At 45.9% G+C, this 24,273-nt stretch overlaps 1 protein-coding gene and 1 long non-coding RNA gene across 4 annotated transcripts in view; one reads left to right on the top strand and one right to left on the bottom strand.

Moving 5' to 3' along the window:
- ESRRB (estrogen related receptor beta) overlaps positions 1-24,273 on the top strand; it is a 135,617-nt gene that overhangs the window by 86,668 nt on the left and 24,676 nt on the right. For all 3 annotated transcript variants that reach the window (XM_056347129.1, XM_056347128.1, XM_056347127.1), the window contains exons 2-3: positions 3,805-4,214; positions 15,100-15,216. In XM_056347129.1, the coding sequence (XP_056203104.1) occupies positions 3,805-4,214; positions 15,100-15,216 (527 nt within the window). The remainder of the gene's footprint in view (positions 1-3,804; positions 4,215-15,099; positions 15,217-24,273) is intronic.
- LOC130152900 (uncharacterized) overlaps positions 17,143-24,273 on the bottom strand; it is a 158,710-nt gene continuing 151,579 nt past the window's right edge. The window contains exon 6 of the long non-coding RNA XR_008823134.1: positions 17,143-20,993. This is a non-coding gene — a long non-coding RNA (uncharacterized LOC130152900). The remainder of the gene's footprint in view (positions 20,994-24,273) is intronic.

The following is a 24,273-nucleotide window of genomic DNA, read 5'->3' as shown; positions in this document are numbered from 1 at the left end:
GCAGCTTATGTTCAGAGAGGTCCCAGTGAGACAGTGGCTATCAAATGATGTGAGCTGATGTGCAGCCTGATGTCTGGCAAAGCTAGTGCTCAGTTGGTCCATATGGTTGCCCGGCTGCGTGCTTTCCAGGGTGGCTCTCCCCTGTAGTGCTGTGGCGTTGCACACTTCGCAATTCGGGGCACCTTGCTGCAAGAGAGACTCAGGCAAGTTGGAATAAATCCAAGAAAGGGCCACAAAGATGCTAAAGGGATTAGAGGGAATGACCTATGATGAGGAAAGGTGAAAAGAACGAAATGTTTAGAATCTCTAAGCCTGTTACATGGGCACAGAAATAGTAACGGAGTTTCCTGTGCCAGCAAGGATAGTTAGATCAAGTCTCTCTCCTTTTACATTCCTATTAAGGTAACTAGAGCTGAGCAAAATGGCTGTTCATCACTTTGAACTCTTTGCAAAAAACATTTAGTGTTCTTCTTGAAGTTCAAGATGATGTTTTTCAGTGCCAGGGGACGCCCTGAGTCTGTTTAAAAATCACTGTGGAATCTCTATGACACTTGCAGAAAGTCAGAGCTGGGGAGACTTAGCTCAGTGTGGGCTGCCCAGCAATAATCAACTGTGCAAGTTGTACCAGAGGCCAGAAAAGAAAACCACAAGCTCTGGAATGGCTAGTCACCTTAGCTATGGTCTTTGATCTGTCTTGGTGTTAAGGACTTCTGCTTCCAAAGCATGCATTCACATCTAACCAGAACTTGCCATGTATTATTGTCTCCGGGAAAAGAACAGGAGCATCCTCAGCTGTAAGAGTGTAGGCGCTTTGTGGCTCTCCATGATTTACCATCAGTCACTGTTTGCTTGCCTTGGGAAGGAAGGCTCCTTAATGGAGGTTGAGTTGAGAAGTGAATTGGTCCTAGGAGACTGCTCTCCTCTTTTTTTCTTTCTTATTTTGTTTTTGCAGTGGAGGGAAATACCTCATTGGGTCAGTCCTCTTTGTGGTCCTCTGTGAATTTTGGGTTTTTTTAAGAGACAGAAGCTGGTATTTGAACTCTGCTGACTATTATCTGACAGTACAGCTCACCTCCTTGTCATGCCTTTTTCATAGTGTTGTCTTCTGTCTGCCTTTAACATTACAATTCCAACTCCTTTTACTGTGGAGCTCCTCAATGCAGAACAGTGCTTTATGGTGGTTTTGCCTTCCGTTTTGACATTAACCTCATGTTACCATGCCCAATGATTTTCAGATTTTTACTACAATTGCACTTCTCAGGTAGGAAAAGGTTCCAGAATCTGGCCAGCACAGCAGCTTGCAGCTTGCAGCATTGCTGTGAGATGGTAAGATCTGGTCTCAGCTAGCAAAGCTTCATCCTCCTCCACACAGTCAGCTGGCATTATACCAGGAGATCTGCAATCTGTCTAGGTGCCCTGTGGGATTAAAGATGAATGCACCTGCAGCAATTATTCCTGTAACTGCTCCATGGCCTGTAGTCCCTTGTGATCCACTGGGCAAAGCATGGGCATTCATCAACTCATCACGCTGTCTCTGAGAAGGACCAAACTCTGGATTCCTCTCAGGTAACACCAGGCAAAGCATCTGAGGAACGTGAGACGCCTGCCCATACTCTCAAGGTCAACAGTCTTGCCAAATAACAAACTTGGCTGATCGATCCCAGACATAGGAGATGAGGTCAAACATTGAGGATGAAACAGAGAAGGGAAAATTAAGAATTACTTGGGTCAAATGAGATCATAAGGATGCAGAACTGTGAAGTTGCTGCATATCAAACATCTACATTCAGATCAACAGATACACAGATGTGGTATATATACGTGTGCAAGCCAGCCTTGCTGTATCACAGAATGTTTTGTCCTGTCCCCTGATGGGTTTGACCTCTTGGCAGAAGGAGTTGCCACAAATACCAGGTAAATAGGCTGAAACTGAAATAGAAATAGAAATTGCCCACATGACCATGGTATGGTAACTTTAAACCAGCAGAGCTTCCAAGAAGAAAAGCATCCCCAGTCAGAATTCTTTGGATGTGTCATCAGGAAAATGCATGTATTTAGGTTTTCTTAAAAGCCTTTGACAAATTACTGTGCCATAGGGAAAATTTAACCTCTCAGGTTAATACTATTATCAATTAAAAAGTGTCTGAGACACAAACGAAGGGGTAAACATACCCTAACCAGGAAAGAAAGAGAAGTCAATTTTCAGCATGATAAAGGTTAACATGAATCACCCACAAAGATCAGTGTTGTGGTGTTTGATCCATGTGTTAATGATCTGGGAAGCAAGTAAACAATGAGACTCTGCAGATGACATCAAATTATCAAGGAAGACTGAAGAACTCCAGAGGATCCTAATAAAGCTGGGTGCATGGACAGCCCATGGATAGATGAAATACACTGTTGACTATTGCAAAACGTTGCCCACCAGAAGGCATTAATTTGATTTTTCATAAATCTTAATGGATTCTAAATTAACTGTGCAACTCAGGGAAAGATCTGAGGATTGTAATAAGTAACTTGCTGATATTCTCTGCTGAAGAAATGGTAACAATATGTATTTTAATTTAAAGAGAAAAAAGCAAACATTATAAGCAGTTATATAATAGGCTGAAAATAACATTGAAAATATGGTAACGTCAGTAGGTAATTGATGGCGTGCCTTTGTCTTGACTACTGTCCAGACCTTCAGCTGGAGAAGTGATGGAGCAGTGCCAGTTTCATGCTGCTGAGTAGCTGGCTCATTGAACTCTGTTCTGGACTGAACAGAAATAGCCAGACTAGAGGAAGTTCAGAGATGGGTGATGAAGCAGATAAGAGGTCTGCAGAAACTTCTGCGTGAAGAACAATTATATAGATAATGAAGAGCTGAAAGAGAAGAACACAGCAAAAGTACATTTCCTGAGAAGGAGAGTCAGGAGATGTTCAGGGAGCCTGAAAGGCTGCAAACACAGGCAATAAAAGTGGGATTTTTTGTTTTTTCATACACTGCACAAGTAATCGCTGGAACTCATTGCCATGATATCATAAAAATCAGTAGTGTTATTATATTCAATACTAAATTATATATTAAAACAATCTGTGAGTAGAAGAAGTAAGAAAAGCTTGAAAATATGGTAAAGATGCAGTCCTTTACCATATATTTAAGAGCATAACCTTCTCTCTAAGAAATGGGAACTTGAGAGAAGGATCTCCAGGCAAAAGCCCTTTACTGGTAAATAGAAGGAAGATTAAGGTTTAAGATTCAGCTGGATGAAATTATCAGATTATTTTCCTTCAGTTTCTAAGCCCTCCTTTTACTGATGATAGTGAAGTGGGGGGAGAAAAGGAATCCAACATGAAAATTAATCAAAGACTTCTGATTACAAACGATAATCTGTTTTGAGCAGGTCCTTTCTGCAGCGTCTGCTCGTGAACTTTTTCCTTAGAGCCAAGGCAGCACATCCTGAACTAACCAAACATCTTCACCTGGTATGCCACAGACAGGTTCATTTCTTCCTGCTGTCCCAGGAGTAGATTGTGCCTCATCAGCACTGATGCCCCCTCCCAGCACTGCAGCCTGTGAACAACCTGAAATTATGATTTACATGAGTAGCCTTGTCTTTATTCCAGTGTGAGTTTGTGAGAAGTAGGCAGACTGTTCTTAGTGAGTTGTACTGATACTCCTGAAGGAGAAGGACCTGGGTGGGGTTGAACTGCCTGAGCCAACTGGAGTTGGACTGAGGTGGCAAAAGGAGGGCTCTCTTGACCAACCTGAAGCTGGGTTTGGCCAGGAAGCCACTGAGTGCCTTTGCTCTCTCCCCGCAGGCTGCTCGGCAGAATGGCCACGGAGGAGCGGCACCTCTCCTCCAGCTGTGGGTCCTTCATCAAGACCGAGCCCTCCAGCCCATCTTCTGGCATCGACGCCATCAGCCACCACAGCCCAAGTGGCTCCTCCGACGCTAGCGGTGGCTACGGCATCGCCATGGGCGGCCACCCCAATGGCCTAGACTCACCACCCATGTTCAATGGCACGGGGATTGGTGGTGGCTCCTGCCGTAAGCGTTATGATGACTGCGCCAGCGCCATCATGGAGGACTCGCCCACCAAGTGCGAGTACATGCTCAATGCAATCCCCAAGCGGCTGTGCCTGGTGTGCGGGGACATTGCTTCTGGGTACCACTACGGCGTGGCTTCCTGTGAGGCGTGCAAAGCCTTCTTCAAGAGGACTATTCAAGGTATGGTGGGAAGGGAGGGAAACTGAGATGTTCCAGACGTTGCTGAGATTGCAGTGTTTCCATATCATAGAAAAGTGGGAAAGGAAGGGTGAATGTAATGCACCTAATCCTCCATCCTTTTGTGTGCTTCCTCTCCCCTCCTGCTCCACTCTGGTACTTCCAAATCAACCTAGACATGAAGTTAGGCTTTGTGGTGGTAGGAACCTTTGCCAAGTTCCTAACCTGGCTGGCTACTAGATCTGGGTGTCTGGCCTAGTGGATCTTCCAGCCCCTGCTAGTGGCACTGATACCCTGATAATGTGGCTGCTAGTGGAGTGAGGCCTGGAACAGAAATGCTTTGCGCTCTGCAGGTGTTTTTAAGGCCCATTTGAAGAGTAGATGATGCTGCCTAGAGATGGCATCCCTTTAGAGATGTCTGCACCTTGAGGTGAAAGTTCCAGCATTACAGGAGTAGAGAGGTTCTCATTCTGCTTGGCCAGTACTAATTTGTGGCCATGGACTCCATACAGACCTCACCAAAAAGCTGGACAGGGCACTTGGATGAGAGTCAATCCAGTGTTCCTCTTTTTCCCAGTTCCACCAACCCTTTTAATTAAGATGCAACTTCTTTGAAAGAAGGTAAAAAATGTAGGCACTGAAGGAGATAGATAGATAGATACCCAGGTTTTGTCAGTCTTACTAAGGATGAGACATTCCTCAGGTGATTTTGAAAACCTCAGTGCATGTATGTGTAGATGAATTGCAGTGCATTGCTCCTGCATGTACAACTCACATGTGAGGTGTATGGCTGCGTCCTGACTACCAGAGGTATGCCGCAGATGTGCACACACGCAGGTATAGCAGTATAACCAGAAGTGCGAGTGCATCCAGGCAAGCTCCAGTACCCGTGGGAGCTTGTGTGCGCAAACATGCCTGGATGTCCCTTTATTTTCTGCACTAACTAGCAAAAGGGCAGGATCATTCGCCTTCCAGTGGAAAGTGTATTGAGTTTACCCAGCTATGGTGGGTTGTCTGGAGACAGATGTTCAGTGAGCAAGCAGCTGTACGTGTACTTTGTTGTTGGCTGGGGTCAATCCGCAACACCAGCACTTCCTTGTCTCCTGTGAAATGAAAGAAATGCACACATGGGTAGAGCACTCATTTTATATTTATTCATTGAATGGGCCTGATTATACTTTGTCACTGGGGGTGTTCAACTCTGGAGCGCACAGAGCAGTGTAGGGTGCAGTTCAGCCCAGGTCTCTGCAGTGTTCATTATTTCTAGCTTAATTTCTTAGATTCTGTATCTCTCTCCTTACTGTTATCCAGTTGTGGGAATAATCACTCTGTATTGCCCCACAGACTCTTCCTCTTTTATTATGCCATGTGGAAAGTATGGCCATCTCTAGGGCATTGGCCTCTTCCCTGGCAGGGTTTCTGTGATTTGTAATTGCTGAATCTCCTGTGACTGAATGTGAATTTCTACTTGCTCTTCTGACTGTCGGCACAGACTCTGTCCCTCCTCCAGCACTTGGATCCATTCCCAGTGTTCCTTTTTGGCATACTCAGGTGCTAAAGGAGGGACAGAGTAGTACTCTGAAGCAAAGCCCTAGGGGCTCCTTATATAGGAAAAGACTGAAAAACTAAGCCCTCATGGGAACAATACTGGGGCATCTCTGTGGCAGAGCAGAAGAGAGGTCTAACCCGGAAAGAGAGGAAAAGACCTAGAAGCTTTTGAAGAGTTTTCAGAGAAAATCAAAAGCAAATTGTGTAAGGTGGCAGGAACCTAGAGCCTGTATTAGCCTGAGTGACATGTCAGCTGACTTAATCCTGAGAAGGGAGAGTGCTTCTCTCCAACCCCCTCTCCCCAGCACAGCCATATTCTCCCTGTGGTTCCCTAATTGATTGCCTGTTAATGTGTAACAGATAGGGGAAAGGAATAAGTGGAGATTTTTCTTACCCTGTCATCAGCTTGGGCTAGCAACCAAGGTACCAAAATGCTTTTATTCCCAAGACTGGGTGGGTCGAGTGTGCTGTGCCCAAGGGTGAGCAATTTCAGCTGTGGAGCTGAGGGCTGAGCCCAGGGGGGATGCCACAGCAAACAGGGTTTCAGAGTTTGGTTGAGTCAAGAAAATGCACCATTCCTGTGCTCTCTTGAGGTGCTTGTGATATTCAAGCACAGCCCTGGGTAAGCAGGGGAAAAGGATTTAAGGATCATGTAAAAGAGGCAGCAAATGACAAAAGCATTTCCAAAAGGTGTTCATCCTGCAGCTCTATTCGGTAGATGTTTTGAGCATCTAACTGAAGAAGCAGGGAAATCTTCGTCCAGGTTGCCTAACATTGATGTAGGGTATGCAGAAAGCATGCAGGTGTGTATATTATACAGTTGCATTCCGTGCTAGTATCAAAAGACTTGCCATGATTCTGGTATTTGGGAATGACATTGATTCAATGGTCTGAGCACAGAGATGGAGCTATGACCCCAGGATTTCCCAGATGCTTAAGATGCAGTAGGTAAATTCATCATCAGGCTTTTGTGGTCTCAGATCAGTCACTTCACTTCTCTGTGCTTGAATATTGAAAGATGAAAAACTAATGACTATTATGAGAGTACTTAATCTGCCGGCTCTACATTTCGTAACTATATTAAACAATAGGTTTGCATGCTGCTATAAAATGGGTCTAAATCTGTCCTGGATGATTAGACTACCACAGCCCTATCTAGATACCCCTGATAATGAAGCAGAGCTTCACACTAAGTCCCCACTCCAGCTACCCACCTCCCCTGCTACAAATGACTGCAGTCTGCCTGTCTTTTTTTTTTAGCTGCATTAACTCACATGAAACCTGCATGTCTTGAGGCAGGAGGATCTTCCCTTTCTGCTCCCCCTGCTACTGTTACCAGACATCCAAGCTGCAGACCTTTTTTGAGCCTGACAGCTCTGCAACTCACTTTCCCACTTAGCCAGATGAGGCCAGACTGTCCTGGACAGCCTGAGGGCTGTTGCTTTTCAAGTGATGGGGAGAAGACAGGCTGAAGCACTTGGCAGTTCTGTGTTAACAGTTGGAATTGATGATCTTAAAGGTCTTTTCCAACCTAAGTGATTCCATGATTCTATGGACATCGCTGGTTATCTCTGAGGTCACCACTATCACTCCTACTGGGAGTTTTCGATCAGTATGATATTTCCATAGAAAAGCAGAATTTTTACCAAGTCACATTTCCCCAGGAAAATTTTTATGATAGGAGAAAAATGATGTCGGGAAAATCCAAACTGTTGATTCACCTGAAACTGAATTGGAGTGTTTGCTTTTGCTGAACTGAGCCAGGATCACACAACACATCCTAACGTGTCCCACAGGTCATGGGGGGTGGGGTGGGGTGTCACACCTGTGACCTCTTTCATGTTGTGTTACATGGCCCAAGAAGGAGGATCAAAGCCTGTGTGTCATTTCAGCTTTGCAGCACTGGCAATGCTTGAGATGGAAGGGTGAAAACCTGAGATGAGATGACAGCATATGCCACTGGACTGCAGGTCTTTCTCTCTGAACATGCTATTTTGAACCCCAGGGCTGGACTTCCCATGCTTTGAGGCAGAGTCAGAAATTCTGAACTGACTTGAAGTATTTTTGGTCAGCTAGCCTGTTTGGCAAAATTAAATTGTATTTCTCTATCATTGTATTGCTTTGTGGGAACTGTCCTTGGGGTCCCAATTATCTTCTAGTGGCAGTCTGCATTTACCTCCATGATGCAAGTGTCCTCCATAAAAACATGTGCTGTGGGCATCACCTGACTTTGTGAATATTGTGGAAGGTGCAATCTAGCAAAGATAGGAGAGAATCTGAGTTTCAGGCATGTTGAAGTGTGCTGCTGTTGGTGCTTAAGAGAGGTGTGATTTGAAACTGAGAATTTCATGTTAGCTGAATGTAATGGGATGGGTCTGTTACATGAAAGATAATGTGTTTTGGATGTTTCTGAATTAAAACTTTTTGAATTTCTATTCCATGGAAATCCTAACTAATCTTTTTACCCAAATTTAGGACAAAGGCAAATGCTGGATTTCTTACGGGATATAAATTCTTAATCTAATTCTATCTATTCCTTCTTGTAATAGTTTGCTCCGTAGATGGAGCATTATATATCAATCAAATATATTGTCATTATCTTTTGTTCATCAGTCGTTACAACTGGTAGGTAGCTTTGCCTATTCTGAATATTAACTAATAACAGTGCTATGTAACCATATGAGTCTTTTATTATTCAACGTATTCATGGCTGTGACTACCCTTCATCTATTTTTCATCTTCAAATGGTGAAAATTAAGGCTATTTCTAAAATGACCCATTAATATAAAATAAAAGCCTAAAGCTCAGCAAAATAAATCTGAATTAAGATTTCTCTCTCTGATCTTTGTGAATCATCTCATTGTATGCTTGGAACTCGTACCCATAAGGTGATACAACAGGACTTGCAAGGAGTGATATTGGGAGAACTGGTTATTGGAGAGTTGGAGAGAAGAGACACATTTACTGTCACCTTTTGAATAGGCAGGTTGTGTATCAGGCAAAGTGCCTACATCTGTGGCTTCCCTACTTGAGTCTTGCAAGCTTCAAACTCACAGAGTGTAGCAACACAACTGCTGTGCTGGGATGTCCTTACAACAATAAGGGGCTTAAAATGTGGATAATGCGTCTCAGAAGACTTGTAGGGATTTATAACAGGCTTGTAACAAAATCCGTGGTCTTCTAGGGCTTCCTGGTTGTTGTTACAGTGGATAGAGTAGCTTTTGGGAAGGGAGGAGCAGTTCAGAGAGTCTGCTCATTTTTGTGAGCAGAAGAACATTGCTATCCACAAGATCAGCAACAGGCCTGTGAGATGAAGAAGGGAGGGTTTGAGTCCTTGCAGTAGTGGCCACAGCAGCCTATCCTTCTGTCCTCAGAAATGTGCATGCTACTTTTCAGGTGGGAGTTCACAGCTAAACCCAGAAGATGTTCTGAGCTTTCCAAAAACTTTTGAAACTTAACCAGGGAAAGTGCAGTATTCCCTGGATCTAGTACCTGAGTGCTGCTTACTGTTCACAGCTCTAGCACTTGGATTCAGAAAACTATCTCCAGTTGAACTCAGCTCTATTAGTTTTGTATTTTGTTTTTGCCTCAGTGCAACTGTACAGAGAACTTTGTGTAGAAGGATCTCTTCTATGGAACTTCAGTAAAGTATTTCTGATTCAGACACCCTACAGACAAACTTGCTGGCAGCAGGGAGCCCCAGGGCCCATCTCCTGCGTCCTCGTGCAAGTAGGAGGCTGATTTGAGTGAGGCTGTACGAAACATCCAAGTCCTCTTTCATGGAGCAGGAGCCAGGTGTGTGTCCCTGAGGAGGCAAACAGGGCTGGTGTTACACCTATAGCTACCCCCTTTTCCTCTTATAGCATCAAGAATCCAGGAGCCTCACATTTCTGTTTTTCTTACTGTATAAGCCACATGAAGTAAAATTTTGGTTAATCCAAGCAATAGGGCTTATCTCACCTTCTTTTCCAAAGTCTCTTTTTCCTGCAAGTGATAAACACATGTACAGTGGGGAGTGTTTTGGTTTTGTTGGGGTTTTTTGTTTGGTTGGTTTTTAGGGGGTTGGTTGGTTGTGGATTTGGGTTTTTTTAAAAAATTATTATTTCCAAAAATAGGAGCCTCTACTGATACTTGTATATAATCAGGCACCTAGATCAGGGACATGTCCCTGGAAGCATAGGACAGCCCTGCTGAAAATCAGGTCGCTTACTGAAGTCCCATATAGGTTCAATAATATCTGAATCCCTTTCTTTGAAAACTGTGGCTTAAAAAAACCCCACTTGCCTCATGGAGATCATTGGAGAAATGTTGCTTTGATTTTCACAAAATACCTCTCCTCACACCAGGACTCAGGCTATGATGCCTCAATTAGAAGGGCTAATTTAAGTGGAAGGTAATAGAGGATCCACTCCATGCGTATTATCAGTGGTCCCCGTCCCATTGCAGGAGGTCAGACTGGTGCCAGCTGAGGGCAGAGGAGCTGCTGGTCTGGCACTGCATTCACTGAGGGCTTTTCTACAGTTTTCAGATCCCTTTTCACTGAGACACGCAAATCTTTTTACCTTCAGAATCAGAGATAAAAAGGTTTCACGACAAAAGGGTGTGGGTACTGACCTGAAAGTGTCATCAGGGTTAGTGGTTTATTGAAAAGTCGGGTTACTTTCTCCTGCAGGCTGTCCCAGTCATGCAGAACAGCTGTATGGTGGAGGCACTATACTGCCTGCCTGATGGCACCTTCCTAAGGCTACAGTATTTTGCAAGTAGTTCTTGTAAAACAAACAAAGAAAAACAAAACTCCAAAACCCCCAACCAACCAACCAAAAAAAAACCCCAGCTGTGAGGGCAGTGTAACAACTTTTACAAAAATTGGGATAAAAGGACACAGTTGCACGAGCTGAGGTGCCTATGAGATGGATTTCCCTGGGAATTCCTGCTCTCGGCCCTCACCCTGCAGGGCTGGCAGGGAGGGCACCACATGGTTGGTCACAGCCGTGGCATGCTGCGACAAATCACAAGGGTGAAAGACATGACTTGAATTTGGAACTTAATAGCAGATATGTCTGAATCTGGGTTTCCCCCTGCAATTCAGGAAGAGCTGTAACCATCTGGCCCTCTGAGTCACCCAAAGGAAGAGATGGGAGGTCTGTGTGCAGCAGTGCAGAGCAGGACAGAGTATGCAAGGAAGGGAGAGGAGAGGTAAAGAATGGTGAAAAGCAATGAAGAAGAAATGAGAAAAAGGAGAGAGGGATGGGGGGGGTTGGAAAACAGAAGTTGAGAATGCTTTAGCTTTAAAGGCTTTCTTGGCTTCTTCTAGGTAATCTTTCTTGAGTTTCCTTGTAGAAAGGCAGGATCAGTAAGTAGGGAGCCGCTTGTGCTCTCAGTGCTGTACTAATGCTGAGTTCAGCTTCCCTGAGGAGCCCTGTCCATAACTTAAGCAGGAGCTTGATGGGACTTTACTGTGCTCCCCAAGCTCAGGGAGGCATTCTTCTCTTCCCAGGCCCTCCCCTTCCAGAGAGGTGTGGTGGCTATAGGGTGTCTTGAATGACCAAGCTCTGATGTGCAATTTTCAGATGTTCCTATTATGTGTGCAATGGAAATTATGTTCCAAACTGTTTAACAATCAAAAGTCTAATTTTACAGAAAATAGGGTAATTTTGCAGTTCTCCAGCATAAAAAACCATGATCTATCACTTCAATAGTCCTTGGCTGTTTCTTAGTATCTCTCATCTAAAGGCTTTAAAGTACAGTTAAACCTTAATGAATCAAGACTCATGATCTCCCCAGAAGGTAGGTTTGGTGCTCGTTTCATTTTGCAGACAAGCAAACTAGGACACAGAGAGGAAGTGATTTGCCCTCCAAGGTGACATATGAAGGCTTAGAACAAATCCAAACTCTGATCTGGTCACCCACCACTTGATTTTCTGAAGCTATTTTTTAGGTAAATCTTGTGCTGTGACATCGATGAGGTCCTAGCAGTTTTTTCAGATCTAATGTAAATGCTGTCTAAGGCAAGGAAGTCTTTTCTAATAAGCAACAGTTCAAAGCAAGGTCTTGTGTATTAGATTATCCCATTTTCTGCCCTTTCCTTCTGGGTCACATCATCTACAGTTCACAACACACAGAGACTTGACTCAGATTTTATACTTGCATGCAGACTTGTCCATGTGCAGCCTTGTGCACTGATGCTCTTCTGCAGGGCCTTGCAGCACCCCCAGCTGCTGCAGTGAAGGAGAGGCTCGCTCTGAGCCCCCTGCACCAGCAGCAGGGCTGGTGGTGTGACCGCCAGCCGCTGGGAGGCTGCTGGAATTTCGATGAGTTAATCTCATCACTTTATCACAGGGCACTTACAGAAATTACAGGGAGCTGTGAGCAGCTCACTGTGCTGGCAGCCAGCCCCAGGACCCATAAAAGAAATTGAGACACACACGAAAAAAAAAAAGTCAGAGAACTTTGTTAAAGTTTTGGAGACGATAGTTTTTCTTGGATGAGTTCTGCTTGGGTAATGCTGATTGTGCCTTTCCTGGTGATGTTCCTGTTTGCTGCAATAATGGTAGGTATTGCCCCCAGCTGTAGCTCTCAGTCCATGCAGCACAGAGCATGCCTTGTGGTCTGATGTAAAAGTCCATTGACTTTGGCAGTGTTGTCTTGTGTGAAGAGGGTACAGTGGGCCTCACCTCTAGCATCTGCACCTGTAGAGAGGGCTGTAAGACACAGCTGTTGGCGCTTTCTTCCTTTAGACTGGGCGCAGTGTGTGGAAGGGGCACATAAGTCTCTGTTCAATATGAAGGTAACAAGCATGCTGAGTGGGATGTCCCACCAGTGCTGAGTGATTTTTTTTTCACCTGTGCTTACCAGCAAACCACATGGCTGTAGCACTACATGGTAGCCCCTGCTTTGCTGTCCAGGAACGGGAGCTTGCCCAGTGCCCATCCTGCTCTGGCTCTGCTCCTTTAACAGTCATGATCCCAGTACAGAAGTGCCTTTGAGAACTACTCATTCAAGCTGTACACACAGTGTGTACATGGTAAAGTATCTACACCTGCTCTGACACTATTATATTCAGTTGTGATGTAAGCTTTGCAGACCATTTCTAGTATTTTGCTTATCAAGGACTTTGCTTATCAAGGGCTGGAGGCATGGGGAAGTTTGGGGATCTGCTTGACACAGTGTAGAGGGACCTTGAGCTGCCAGATGAGGGCTGTCACTGTCTCCTACTGCTATAATGGCTCAGTGCCCTTGATGTAGTGTCTGTGTTAGGGGGAAAATTTTTGGCCTTGAGACCACAAAACATGAAACCTTGCATCTCTCCTGAACTCTGGTCCTGCCTTTGCTGAGAAAGGTGGGCATTGAAACTAAGGCAAAACCTTCCAAAGTGAGACTGTGTTTGAGTTTTATCCCAGGTTTGTTCTTGATCTGTTCCTTCCTGCGTGGGGCACAGCAAGTATCTGATGATGAGGTCAGGGCCTCCATACTCATGGGTCTGTAATGTGCTGGAGCTCTGTGTCTAGAGCAGGAGTTTGTTTATTACCTTGAGATCAAGCCTGAATCTCAATTTCCAGCTCTCTGAGAACACTGATGCATTGCTGGCTATTGAAATTCAGGCGCTGCGCAATGACGAAATACAGTCTGAATAGAAGCAACTTGTGCAGCACACTCTGCTCCTGTAGACAAACTGTATTTTGGGGGCAGATGAGCAAAGGTGGAGGGTGGGTGGCTGGGCTGGAGCTTTAGGGGCTAGTTGCAAGTCTTGTGACAAAACAAGAGGCAAGAGGTAGAAGGTTTATAACTAGCAGGCAAATCACATTTAGGCTTTGGGGGTTCTGTGCTCCCATGGTTTCACCCAGCGTGGGCTAAACATAGTGAGATAAATCAAACGGTGCTTTCTTCCTTTTGAAACTGTGCTGTGTCTTTCCACTCAGATTCCCAATAGGGTTTCCAACTGCTTAGTTAGCCCCAAGGTTCCCCCTGAGATTGGTATGTATCAGACTGTTGGTCTTTATTTAGAGGAAGGAAGGGTTTTGCACAAGAACATGGAAATCCATTACAGAAGTAGGAACATGTTCTGTTCAGTTCAGAATCAAGTACTGTCCCAGTGCTACTAAATTGTAAGCTCTACCTCTTATTTGACGGTATACAAAGTCCATACTGTGTGTTTTCTCAGCTCTCACCTACACTGCTCCCTATAACTCTGATTGAACTCTTGAATCTTAATTTCCTGCTCTAAACCACCAAACCAACTTTTCCGTTCTTCTGAACTGACTGTAGAGCTTAGAAATCCTTTTTGGAGCAGCCTGATTTACCCAGTAGCTAGGCTGCCTTAAATGTATTGTCATTGTCAATGCATCAACTGTCAAGTGTAGGTTTCCAGTCCTGCTCCACAGCAAACATTGAATACATCGAACTCTTCAGAAACGTTGCCTCCAAAGTGAATGGCAGGATGCAGACAGCTGTTTCTGTTTGTTGTCTTCTAGGACTAAATAACTGTTGCATTACACTGTGATCCAGCATAATTCCACTTACATCCTCATATCAGACCCTCACATCCATGGTTCAGTTACATTCGTGACTTACGATAAAACATGATGTGACCAGATATAAATCTGGGATGCTTCTTTCCCTGTTTTGTCTCAGAGGCAGTGTTGTGAGGTGATCATGAATGAAAGGAAGTGAGGAAAGAAATGCTGATGCTCTGTGCAGAGGGATGAGAGGCAGGTGCACAAGGACTAATATATTAAAACCGGAAAGATTTGCATAGAATTCATTTTACAGGACATCTTATCCATCTTTCTCAGTCCAGGCCTACTGCTTCCCTGCTACCTGCACTATACCAGCTGGCAGGAGGAAGCAAAGGAGGAAATGCCATTTCTGAACTCCCTGGTCCCCCAAGCAAGGCAGGAAAGGACAGGTGACATCCATCCCACAGACATGGAGCAAGACAGCAAAGGGAATGCTGCTAATGTCTGAACCGCTCCCACTCTCACCCCCAGACTTGAGGGAACGGGCCAGGTTATGAGGGATGCGGCACATGGGATGATAGCATGCCTGGAGGACACTGTGCCTGAAAGCCCAGCATTGCAGTCAGCCCCTTGGATGGGCAGGTTTCTCCCAACACTTAGAGCAGTATTGCTTTTTCTGAAATGTGTTCCAGTAAGTAGTGCTGGGCTCTCTAAGAGCCATCACCTGCTGGCTGTGATCTCAGAGGATGTGTGTGTGCAAATGAGTGACCAAACATACAGCGTATACAGACTGATGGTGGTGGGATATCTGGGCACTACAGCCTGTCCCTGGATTAGTGGGGAGAACATGGTTCCTGGGTGACCATCTCTGTGTTTGATTGCAGGGAATATTGAATACAGCTGCCCGGCCACCAATGAATGTGAGATCACGAAACGGAGGCGCAAGTCCTGTCAGGCCTGTCGCTTCATGAAATGCCTCAAAGTGGGGATGCTAAAAGAAGGTAAGACAGAGTCAGACTGAGAATTGTTCTCTGTCCCAACAACACCTGGGACTCTGGGCTTTACAGGATATTCTAGGGTACCTACATGCTTTCCCTCTCTGGCTTTCCGATGGTATCTTACAGGCTTTGTAAGAGTCAGGATGGGCAGTGACCAAGAGGGCAGTCCAGAGAGGAGTATGGTTCTAGTCAGCACCTCATGGTAGGATATTACTTCTAGCACTTACAAATTTGACAAATAATTGGAAACTGACTGTGCTAGACTGTTTCCTTTCCCAAAGAAACCCCAGACTGGAGGGTGTTGCTCTTCTTGCCCCCCAGGTAATTTTGCAGTGTTGAGGAGAGGCTCTTGTGTGATCGTGACTGGGTTGGCTGGGCTTCGTAAGGGAAGGATGGAGTTAATGCAGAGCTATGGCACAGTGTGCAATGAGGGTCTGCCCCCAGTCCCACTCAGGAGACTTTCTGAAGATGGTGGGTAGCACAGGTTTGTCTGGAAGCTGTGGGTACCCTGCCCTGCATGCTCATTCTGTGTTGTGCTCAGGCTATTGATCTGTTCAGTGCTCTCTGAGCAGTGTTCAGCTTCTCTCGTGCTGCTTTTCCTCCCCCACCCCCTTCCCCAATCCTTGTCCATTGAAGGTGAACCACAGGGAATTCAGTGGCAATTAAACACATTCTTATGGATTGACTTTAAAGCTTTGTTTCGCTTGGCTCCCTCTGGGAGAGACAGCAAGGGGAGGAGGGGGAAGGAAGGAGAAGCATTGCATATAACCCTCTGCATTGCTGTACCTGGCGGAGCATGGTCCCCTCAGTTTAACCACAAGGAACAGCAGCTGACTGTGGCCTGTGCAAGTCCTGTGTGCTGGAGCCAACATGCCAGCACTCAGCTTGCTTCCAGGTCATATCGTCATAGCAGCTGGTGATGAATTGTACAATGTCACTTGAGTGTGTATTGCTTTGCGCTAGGGCTCTCTCATTTCTTGAGAGGCAAATTGATGGCAGCCAATGTTGTTAAAAATGTATATTAGATGTTAAACCCTGTTCTGTTCTTTGATGGATGTGTAGGTTCTGTGGTTAAGTATCTTTCTGCTAGAGCACACCAGTTACCAAGGGGAGGAGATGCAAACTTGTATAGTCTGGCCCTCCCTGATCTAGGTGTAGAGGTGGTAGGCTTGGAGGAGGCTTGAGGCTTGGAGGGAAGCACCTACTTTTGGAGTTAGAGAGGGAGCACTGGAAACCTGCTTCTCTGCACGTGGTAGTTCAGAGAGGGGATATATCCCCTTAACCCACACACCAGTCCACACTAGTGACACTGGCTTTAGTGGGAGTGCAGATTGGTAATGTGCTCTAGCCTGCTCATATGAATCCCATAAAATAACCTTAAAAGCCTGATGTGACTCCAGTCACTCTGCAGAGCAGCAGCATGGGTCCAGGCTTTATGGCTGCCTGTGGCTGTGCTGCCCTGCATCCAAGCAGTTGAGCCTCTCGGAGCTGGCAGCTGGGCGAGCAGAGTCACAGGAGCCACGCTGGTGTGTCTGACTGTATGGCCAAGGCATCATCTGCTTCCAGTTCTGGGAGTTCGACAAAAGTCCTAAGCAGGGTCCCGGAAGGGTTTTGTGGCATAATCTCCAAGTTGTGTGAAAACAGTTAACTCCTCCCGGATCAGTTAGGCTGGAAAGCAATGTAAGTTCATTCACACCATGCCATGCCTGAACTCCTGAACCCTGTGGGATACTACTCGTGGCAAACTGAAATTTGACTCTAAGGCTGCTTTTGTGCTGAAGTGTATTTAGTTATTCATATAGGGATTGATTTGGCGTCATTAAAGCCACCGGGGAGGAGGTGGTTTGCTATTGATGTTAGTGTATCTGTGATCATGCCCATAATATTTAGAGCTGTGGAATATACAGTATAAAGATTTATTGATAGTAACAAGATGCAAGAACACATGACAATAGCAAGAGCAGAGGAGGCTACACTAGCGATCTGCAAATAGGACTACTGTGTCCTAACACAGACTGGTCAAGTGATTTGGGCAGGCATCTTTTTTTCCCGTTCTTTTGCTCCGTTTCCCAAGCTGAGAAAAAAGGGCCATACTGCTTTGCTTTGCAAAAGGATTGTGATGGACTGATTGGTTAACTTTATGTGAAGCCTGGTGGAAGCACAAAGTATTAGTATACAGAATTCAATCAATACACATCTTTAAAAGCAAAATCCAAAAAGGGAGAAAAATGGGTTTACAGTCTTTGGTCTCCACAGAGCCAGGAGTTTCTGGAAAGAACAAATCCTTAATTGTTTGACTTGCTCAAAAATACAGAATTGACAAGGGATTTTGGATTAGAAAAGGTTCATTGGTCTTTTCCATCTCTGGTCTGTCATCCTATTAGCTCATCCACCCCTTTTCTCTGCCAGGGCATGAGCGTTCCCAGCTGTACATTTCCAGTAGTTTTAACTGTTTTTAAAAATCCCTGATGTCTTGGTTTCCCCAGAGACCCTGCAGTCTCCAAGCACTCGTTAGGATAAGATGTGTCTTGATACTTGAGCTATGATCTTTTGTTTTTTTCTTTCACCAGTTCCCCTTCCTACTTTGCCTTGGTGTACCTTTCTCTTCTTCCTTGGGTTCATCCACGGCAGAAGGTTGCTAAGCCAGGTTCTTTCTCCTGCTTGAATACTGGGAGTTTGGAGAAAAATGGTCTTGTGGTTAAAGGTGAGATCTAGAAACCAGTTCTTCTCTTGACAGGTTCCTCCCTGATGCGCTTGGCACTGGGCTGGTAACTTAGTGGGGACATTTCTTGGTAAAGAAACTGTCCTTCCTCAGAAGAAGAAGAGTATGATATTCCATTAGGATTTTTTTTTTATTAAGGGTTTTATGATACCTTGTCATTAGGGGAGGAAAGATTTTCTTGGTTATTGTTGTCATACATGATGTACATACCACCTCCTGCCTGCTGGGCATGTGGCATGAGCATGTTCTTCAAGCAGAAGGCACCAGTATTCAAAGATGGCAAAAGCAGGGAACCATGACTTCAAGCTTCTGCCTTATGCTTGAAATGCTCAGCTTCGTGCTGCAGGAAGGACTTAAGTTCTCCCCTTGGGGAGTGCAGATGAGGGTCACCAGGCATCTTCTCTCCTCCCGACATGGGCTGCAGCTAGGTGAACAGCTGTGAATGTAGCCCTTTAAGATCTGGGGAGACTGCTCCTAACACAGAAGTGCAGGTTATTCAGGCAGTGCTGAGTGAATGAGGATCAGGGCAGGAAGAGAGCCAGTGAAGCAATCAATAGGTGTCTCAGATATCCAGGCCACTTTCTTTAAGAGAGCTCTGATCAATGCATTGCAACGAGGGAACTGCATGGACACCAGAGCTTTGCTGTCTCAGGTTCTCCTGGCGTGACGCTGCAGGGCAGGCGAGACTCACTGGGGAAAGCAGTAGGCGGAAAGCTCTGCCCAAGGAGCCCAACTGGCTGAGATGTCTGAAGTGTTGGCCTGTCTGGCTGCCTGTCTCTCACTTTCCCCTTTCATCGGGAGTGTGCCCCCAGAGAGCATTAATTAGCCCCTCACTAGCAGGGTCAGATAGGAAGCTGCTGAATCTGGAGTCCGGGATGCCAGCAGACTCCAGTCTGTGCCCCCATAGAAAGGCACCATCCCTAGAAAACCTGCACTCTGCTGCTCTTGGCCTTGCTGCAGCACCAGCCTGCAGGCAGAGGGAGATGGGGCATCTTCACAGCTTCATCCAGTAGAAGTGCATGTCCTCCTGCCCTGCAAAAATCAGGAAAACCTGAGCAACCTCTGATACTACTGACCCCAAATGGAAAAGACGATACCTACATACATGCCTGGCTAGGGATGGCCAGGGAAGGAAGGTGTGCCCTGCAACCTGCAGAGGAGAGGCACTGTTCAGAGCTGGGCATCCCTGTCTTTGGCCACGTCTTTGCTTCCAGCACTCTGTCTTGTGCCCACAATGACTGAAGTGCAGCTTTTTGAATTCTGGACTCTACAAAGTATTTCTAGATCTCTCTGGCTCTCTAGAATGATGGATAGAGAAATTTCAGCAGTTTGGCAGGTCTCTTTTAAAACCTTAATATACCTTGTTGGTTTTGGGGGGAATATACCCTTGCCATTCACGCTCTAGCCACCCATGGCCTTTCTGTTCTACAGCAATTTGTTTGTCTTTTAGAGGTAGATGTAATTTCAGGTGACACATGGCTTGTGTAAGTAGGCTCAGAGGTTTGATTTTGGACATTGGCTGGTTAAACATGACCTCACAGCCTTGCCCTCCACATCTCTGCTGCATCTCTGAAGTCACAATCCTGTGTGTCACCTTGTAGAATGGCACTGTGATGAGGACAGTGATGTCAGTCCTTTTCTGTGTGTCCAGTATGGTAGATTGACCTTTACTGGCCACCAGGTGCCCACCAAGTTGCGCTCTCACTCCCCCTCCTCAGCAGGACAGGGGGAGGAAATATGGTAAATAAGCTCATGGGTTGAGATAACAACAGGGAGATCACTCAGCAACTACTGTCATGGGCAAAACTCGACTTGGGGAAAACTAGTCTCTTGCCAGTTCATAAGAGACTGGGATTTTAAGAAAACAAAAGTAAAACCACCTTCCGCCTACTTCTGCTTCTTCCCAGGCTCAACTCACTCATGACATCGACCTCCTCCCTGCCTGAGCAGCTGCAAGTGGATAGGGACTGGGGTTTAGTGGTCAGTTCGTAAGGCTTCGTCTCTGCTGCAGTTTCCTTCTCATGCTGTTCTCTGCTCTGGCATGGGGTCCCTCTCACAGGATACAGTCCTTCATGAACTTCTCCAACGTGAGGCCTTCCCCATAGACTGCAGTTCTTCAAGAACTGCTCCAGCATGGGTCCTTTCCATGGGGTACAATCCTTCAGGAACAAACTGCTCACGTGTGTGTCCCCCACAGGCCACAGTTGCTGCCAAAAAACCTACTTCTGAATGGGCTGCTCTCCACAGGCAACAGCTCCTTACCAGGAACCTGTTCTAGCACAGGCTGTCCACAAGCTACAATTCCTGTAGTATGTCCACCTGCTCCAGCGTGGGGTCCTCCATGGGCTTGCAGGGTGAATATCTGCACCTCCGTGGGCTGCAGGGGGACAACTTGCTTCACCACAGTCTTCTGCACAGGCTGCAGGGGAGTCTCTGCTATGGCACCTGGAGCACTTCTTCCCCTCCTTCTTCTCTGACCTTGGTATCTGCAGGGCTGTTTCTATTGCATTTTCTCACTCCTGTCTCATGCTGCTGCATGGCGTTTTTTACCCTTCCTTGAATATGTTACCACAGAGGCACCATCAGCGTCACTTTGGCCAGTGGCGGGTCCATTTTGCAGCCATGTAAAGCTGGCTCTGCCTGACCTAGGAGTAGCTTCTGGTGTCTTCTCACAGTCACCCCTGCAGTCCCCTGCTACCAAAACCTTGCCACGTAAAGTCAGTGCAGTCAGTTCATGAAAGGGAAATGCCCTGAGATCATAGGAAGAGGGATGGGGATAACAGGTGAGGTGTGATGGGACATCAGGGTCTCTCCTGTCCTCGTCTTTGAGTGAAAATGACAAGACAGGCAAGTGGAGGAGAGGCAACACTGGACATACCAAACCACACGATACAAATGGAGCAGACTGGCTGTTGTCTGGGTATTTGGTCTTTGACTATTGCGGAAGCCCTGCAGAATTTTTCTTCAATGGATTCCTGCTTGTATTGTTTCTAAAGCTGTGGTGTTCACTGTTGTGTGCTGGCACATCTGCAGAGACCCAGATGGAGCATAAACAGGTCTGAAAAGGAAACAAAGCTGGGTCACTAACGCTTTCATGAAACGCATGTGCGTGCAATCATGTGTTGCATCAGACAGTGATAAACCAAACAGCAAAGAAAATAACTGCCTAAAAATAATCTCATCCAGGCATTGAGATGTCATCCATTATTCCACCAGCCTTTGAATCTTGTTTTCCTCCTTAATAGGAATAATATGTATTATGTTGCTGAACATCGGTTGTCTTCTGCTCCCTGCCAGGGCTGAGACTTGTCTCCTCAGAGTCTTACTCATGACTGAGGCCTGGGAGTAACTTTCTGAGGCGTGTGAGTGCCTTCTGCCCAGTTTCTTGCAGACATCACTGGTTGGCTTCCAAGAAAGAGGGCAAAGACTGAAAGGGCCCTGGGGAGGTGTCCTTTGGTAGACCAGGCATACCTTATTTCAGAGAGCAGAAGCTATTTCTGGAGTCCCACAGATCTACATGCATTTCTTGCGATAAAAGCAGCAGGGCAAAGTCCCGGGATAGGAAATCTGCCCTGTACGTGGTGCTTCGCCCCACTCTTGTCTTTGAAGGCAGGTTGTCCTCTGGCCTAGCCTCTTGGCTGTCAGGAGTCACCCAGCGGCTGTTTCTTGTGTGGTGAGGTCTACAAATGCAAGGAAGGCAGGCAGTGGAAGATAGCCTTGATCTGGATGCAGAAAAGTGAGGCTCTTTAACAACAAGTGAGATGTTAGGCAATTATCCAGGAAAGGCATATGATTTATCTGTATCAATACTGATCCAGGTAAGTCCTGATACCAGGACTGTATGTGCTGTGGTGTAGTAATCCCAGGTACAACCATGCCTTTCCCAGGCTTTCCTCCTTTGCTCCTAATGCATTTCCATAAGAAATGCTAAAGAACATGTTAAAATTTGACAGGGCACCCAAATTCTTTGTTACAAATTCCCCAAGCTCTTGGATTCCTATCTGTCTAATCTGATTTCTGATGTAGTAATTGCTGGAATACGTGGATACTGACACTGCAGGGCCAGGTAGTGAAATATGAATGAGAAGTGAACAGAGGAGAGCCGCAAAGTTCATTCAGCTCATCTTCCTCTTAATTATTCCCCTTCCCTCCTGTCCTCGGTGCCTTTGGGAATACCCTGCCTCCCAGGAACTTGCAACAACTTGATAACCCTAGTAGTGCCTTAAGTGCCTGCATCTCTGTGAATGTTGGAGGTCGTCTCCACTTCAGAGATGGCGAGCCTGTAATCTCCAGATTTCAGAAGGGGCTGTCTCTTAAATCCATGCTCCTCCTGTTCAAGACAGTGGCTGATAGGGAAACCCTGTAGGCAGTGGAATTTCCTAGTGTTTACCCCTAACTGCTGTTTCCCTTACCAGCTGCAGCCAGTGGCTGATGTAAACGTTTCCCAAGGAAGCAAATCTGTCGCTCTGGGCAGGCCTGGCTCTGGGATGTTATAACTTGAGTGCAGTCACCTAGTATCTAAACAAGGGATTCTAAGCACTGGCAATCTCAAACTACTTCCACTCAGTAACTTTGCCTTTGTCCTTCTCTAAAATCCAGATAACCGAATTAACAACAGAGCTTTTTTTCAGCAACATAACCAAATGGAGGGTGTTTAATTTCTGTTTTCAAGTGAAAGAATCTCTCAATGGAGTAAAGTGTTTCCAGCAACCTCTCCCCACTCCCTCCTGCCCCCATCCGTGCTTCCAGACCATGTGTTCTCAAAAAGATATTTGATTTCAGTGAAAGCTCAGCTGACATCCCTGCAATATGCTCGGGTTCTTGCTTTGTGCTTCCTGGGAAGGATGAGGGCTCCTCCGGGGATCCTGGGTAATTGGGTTAGTGGCCAGCTCATGTCAGGAAATTAAAAGGCAGCCCCGATCAGGTTGCTGCTGCATGCGATTTAATGGCTTTGTATTTATAGAGTATTCCGCCTCCAGCCGGTGCCAGAAATATCACTATTGGAGGCATCCAAATGAAAAAAGAGAATGAAAAATTATTTTTCTTTCTCTAAAATACCCGTGTTTAAAAACAGACAGGCAATCCCCTGTCCTTTAAAACAGGATCTCCAGGTGCAGCGAGTGGCATCTTGATGTCTATATCGTCCACGCCCAACTATTTTCCAAGACATGATTTGAGCGTTTGCAATGTAGCTGGAGCTGGGCTGGATGGTGGCATGACACAGAGCATGTGCTGCCCTTGGCAGAGCAATGGCAATTCTCCCAAGAGGAGATTTCAGTGGATGGGCTGTCCGCAAGCACGCAGTGGGCTGATGGCACTTGGTATCTGTTTTCTGGCCGCAGAACTGGTGCACCCAGGACCCTCCCCACACCTTTCTGCCATATCCAATGGATCATGAATCTGTTTAGTTTCGTTGCTCCCATTCATTGTGAATTACTAATCTGCCTAGGTTCTTGGTATACCTAACTAAATCTCTGTTCTATCAAACACAAAGTCCAGGCTCCATTGATACACATCTGTGTGGGTTCAGAGAGTCATCAGATCTACACAGGTTTATGATAAGCACTTTGTGCAGTCTGTCAACAGAAATTGTGCTTAGGGCTCTTGTAACACACACAGAAAAGAGGAAGCTGATAAAAGCTACAACCATCCCAGTATGGTTGCAACCGCAACCATTGTGCTACAAGCTTTTAGGAAGTTCCGACAACACAATATGTAAGATCCTCCAAGGTGAGCAAGAGTAGGGGCTGAATGTGTGTCCCACTGCTCTACAGTAACTTAAGGCATGTGCATCAAAATTTTCACAGCCTTTGGTGACCTACGTTCACCAGTGACTCAGCTGTGCCAAGATTCTCAATCCCTTCCTTTTGAAGACTGTGCCAGCCCTTGAGCTGCAGTGTATCCTGAGAGGGTCTTCACTCAGAATTGCTTGGCACAGCAGTTCTAATTTAAGACTTAAATAATAAATAATAAGCGGACACTACTTCTTAGCATTGGAAAAGCCACTGCTGAGGTGAGGACTTCAGGAGACACTTGAAGGCTGCAAGGCCCAAGCAGACTTGCTCTAAGAGGCTAGCCAAAGCGGCAGCATGTTGTGTTGGTGGGTCTAACTCGCTCGCCTCTGTGCATCTCCATCACAAATAGGCCTTTCTCCCTGAAGTGGTAGTGGTCTCTCCATTGTGTCACATATCTAATAATTTGATTCTTGATCCATCCTTATGCTCCTCTACCTGTTCCAAAAGGCTCATATGCTCTGCCTAAATAGATTGAGACAGAAAACTGGGCTAGAGAAGGCATTGGTCTGACCTTGCAGGTTTCTCTTGGTAGTCAATGGAGAG

The sequence above is a fragment of the Falco biarmicus genome, chromosome 7 (genome assembly GCF_023638135.1).
Source record: "Falco biarmicus isolate bFalBia1 chromosome 7, bFalBia1.pri, whole genome shotgun sequence".
In the NCBI taxonomy this organism is placed as follows: domain Eukaryota; kingdom Metazoa; phylum Chordata; class Aves; order Falconiformes; family Falconidae; genus Falco; species Falco biarmicus.
This window is presented reverse-complemented; position numbering and strand designations above follow the sequence as displayed.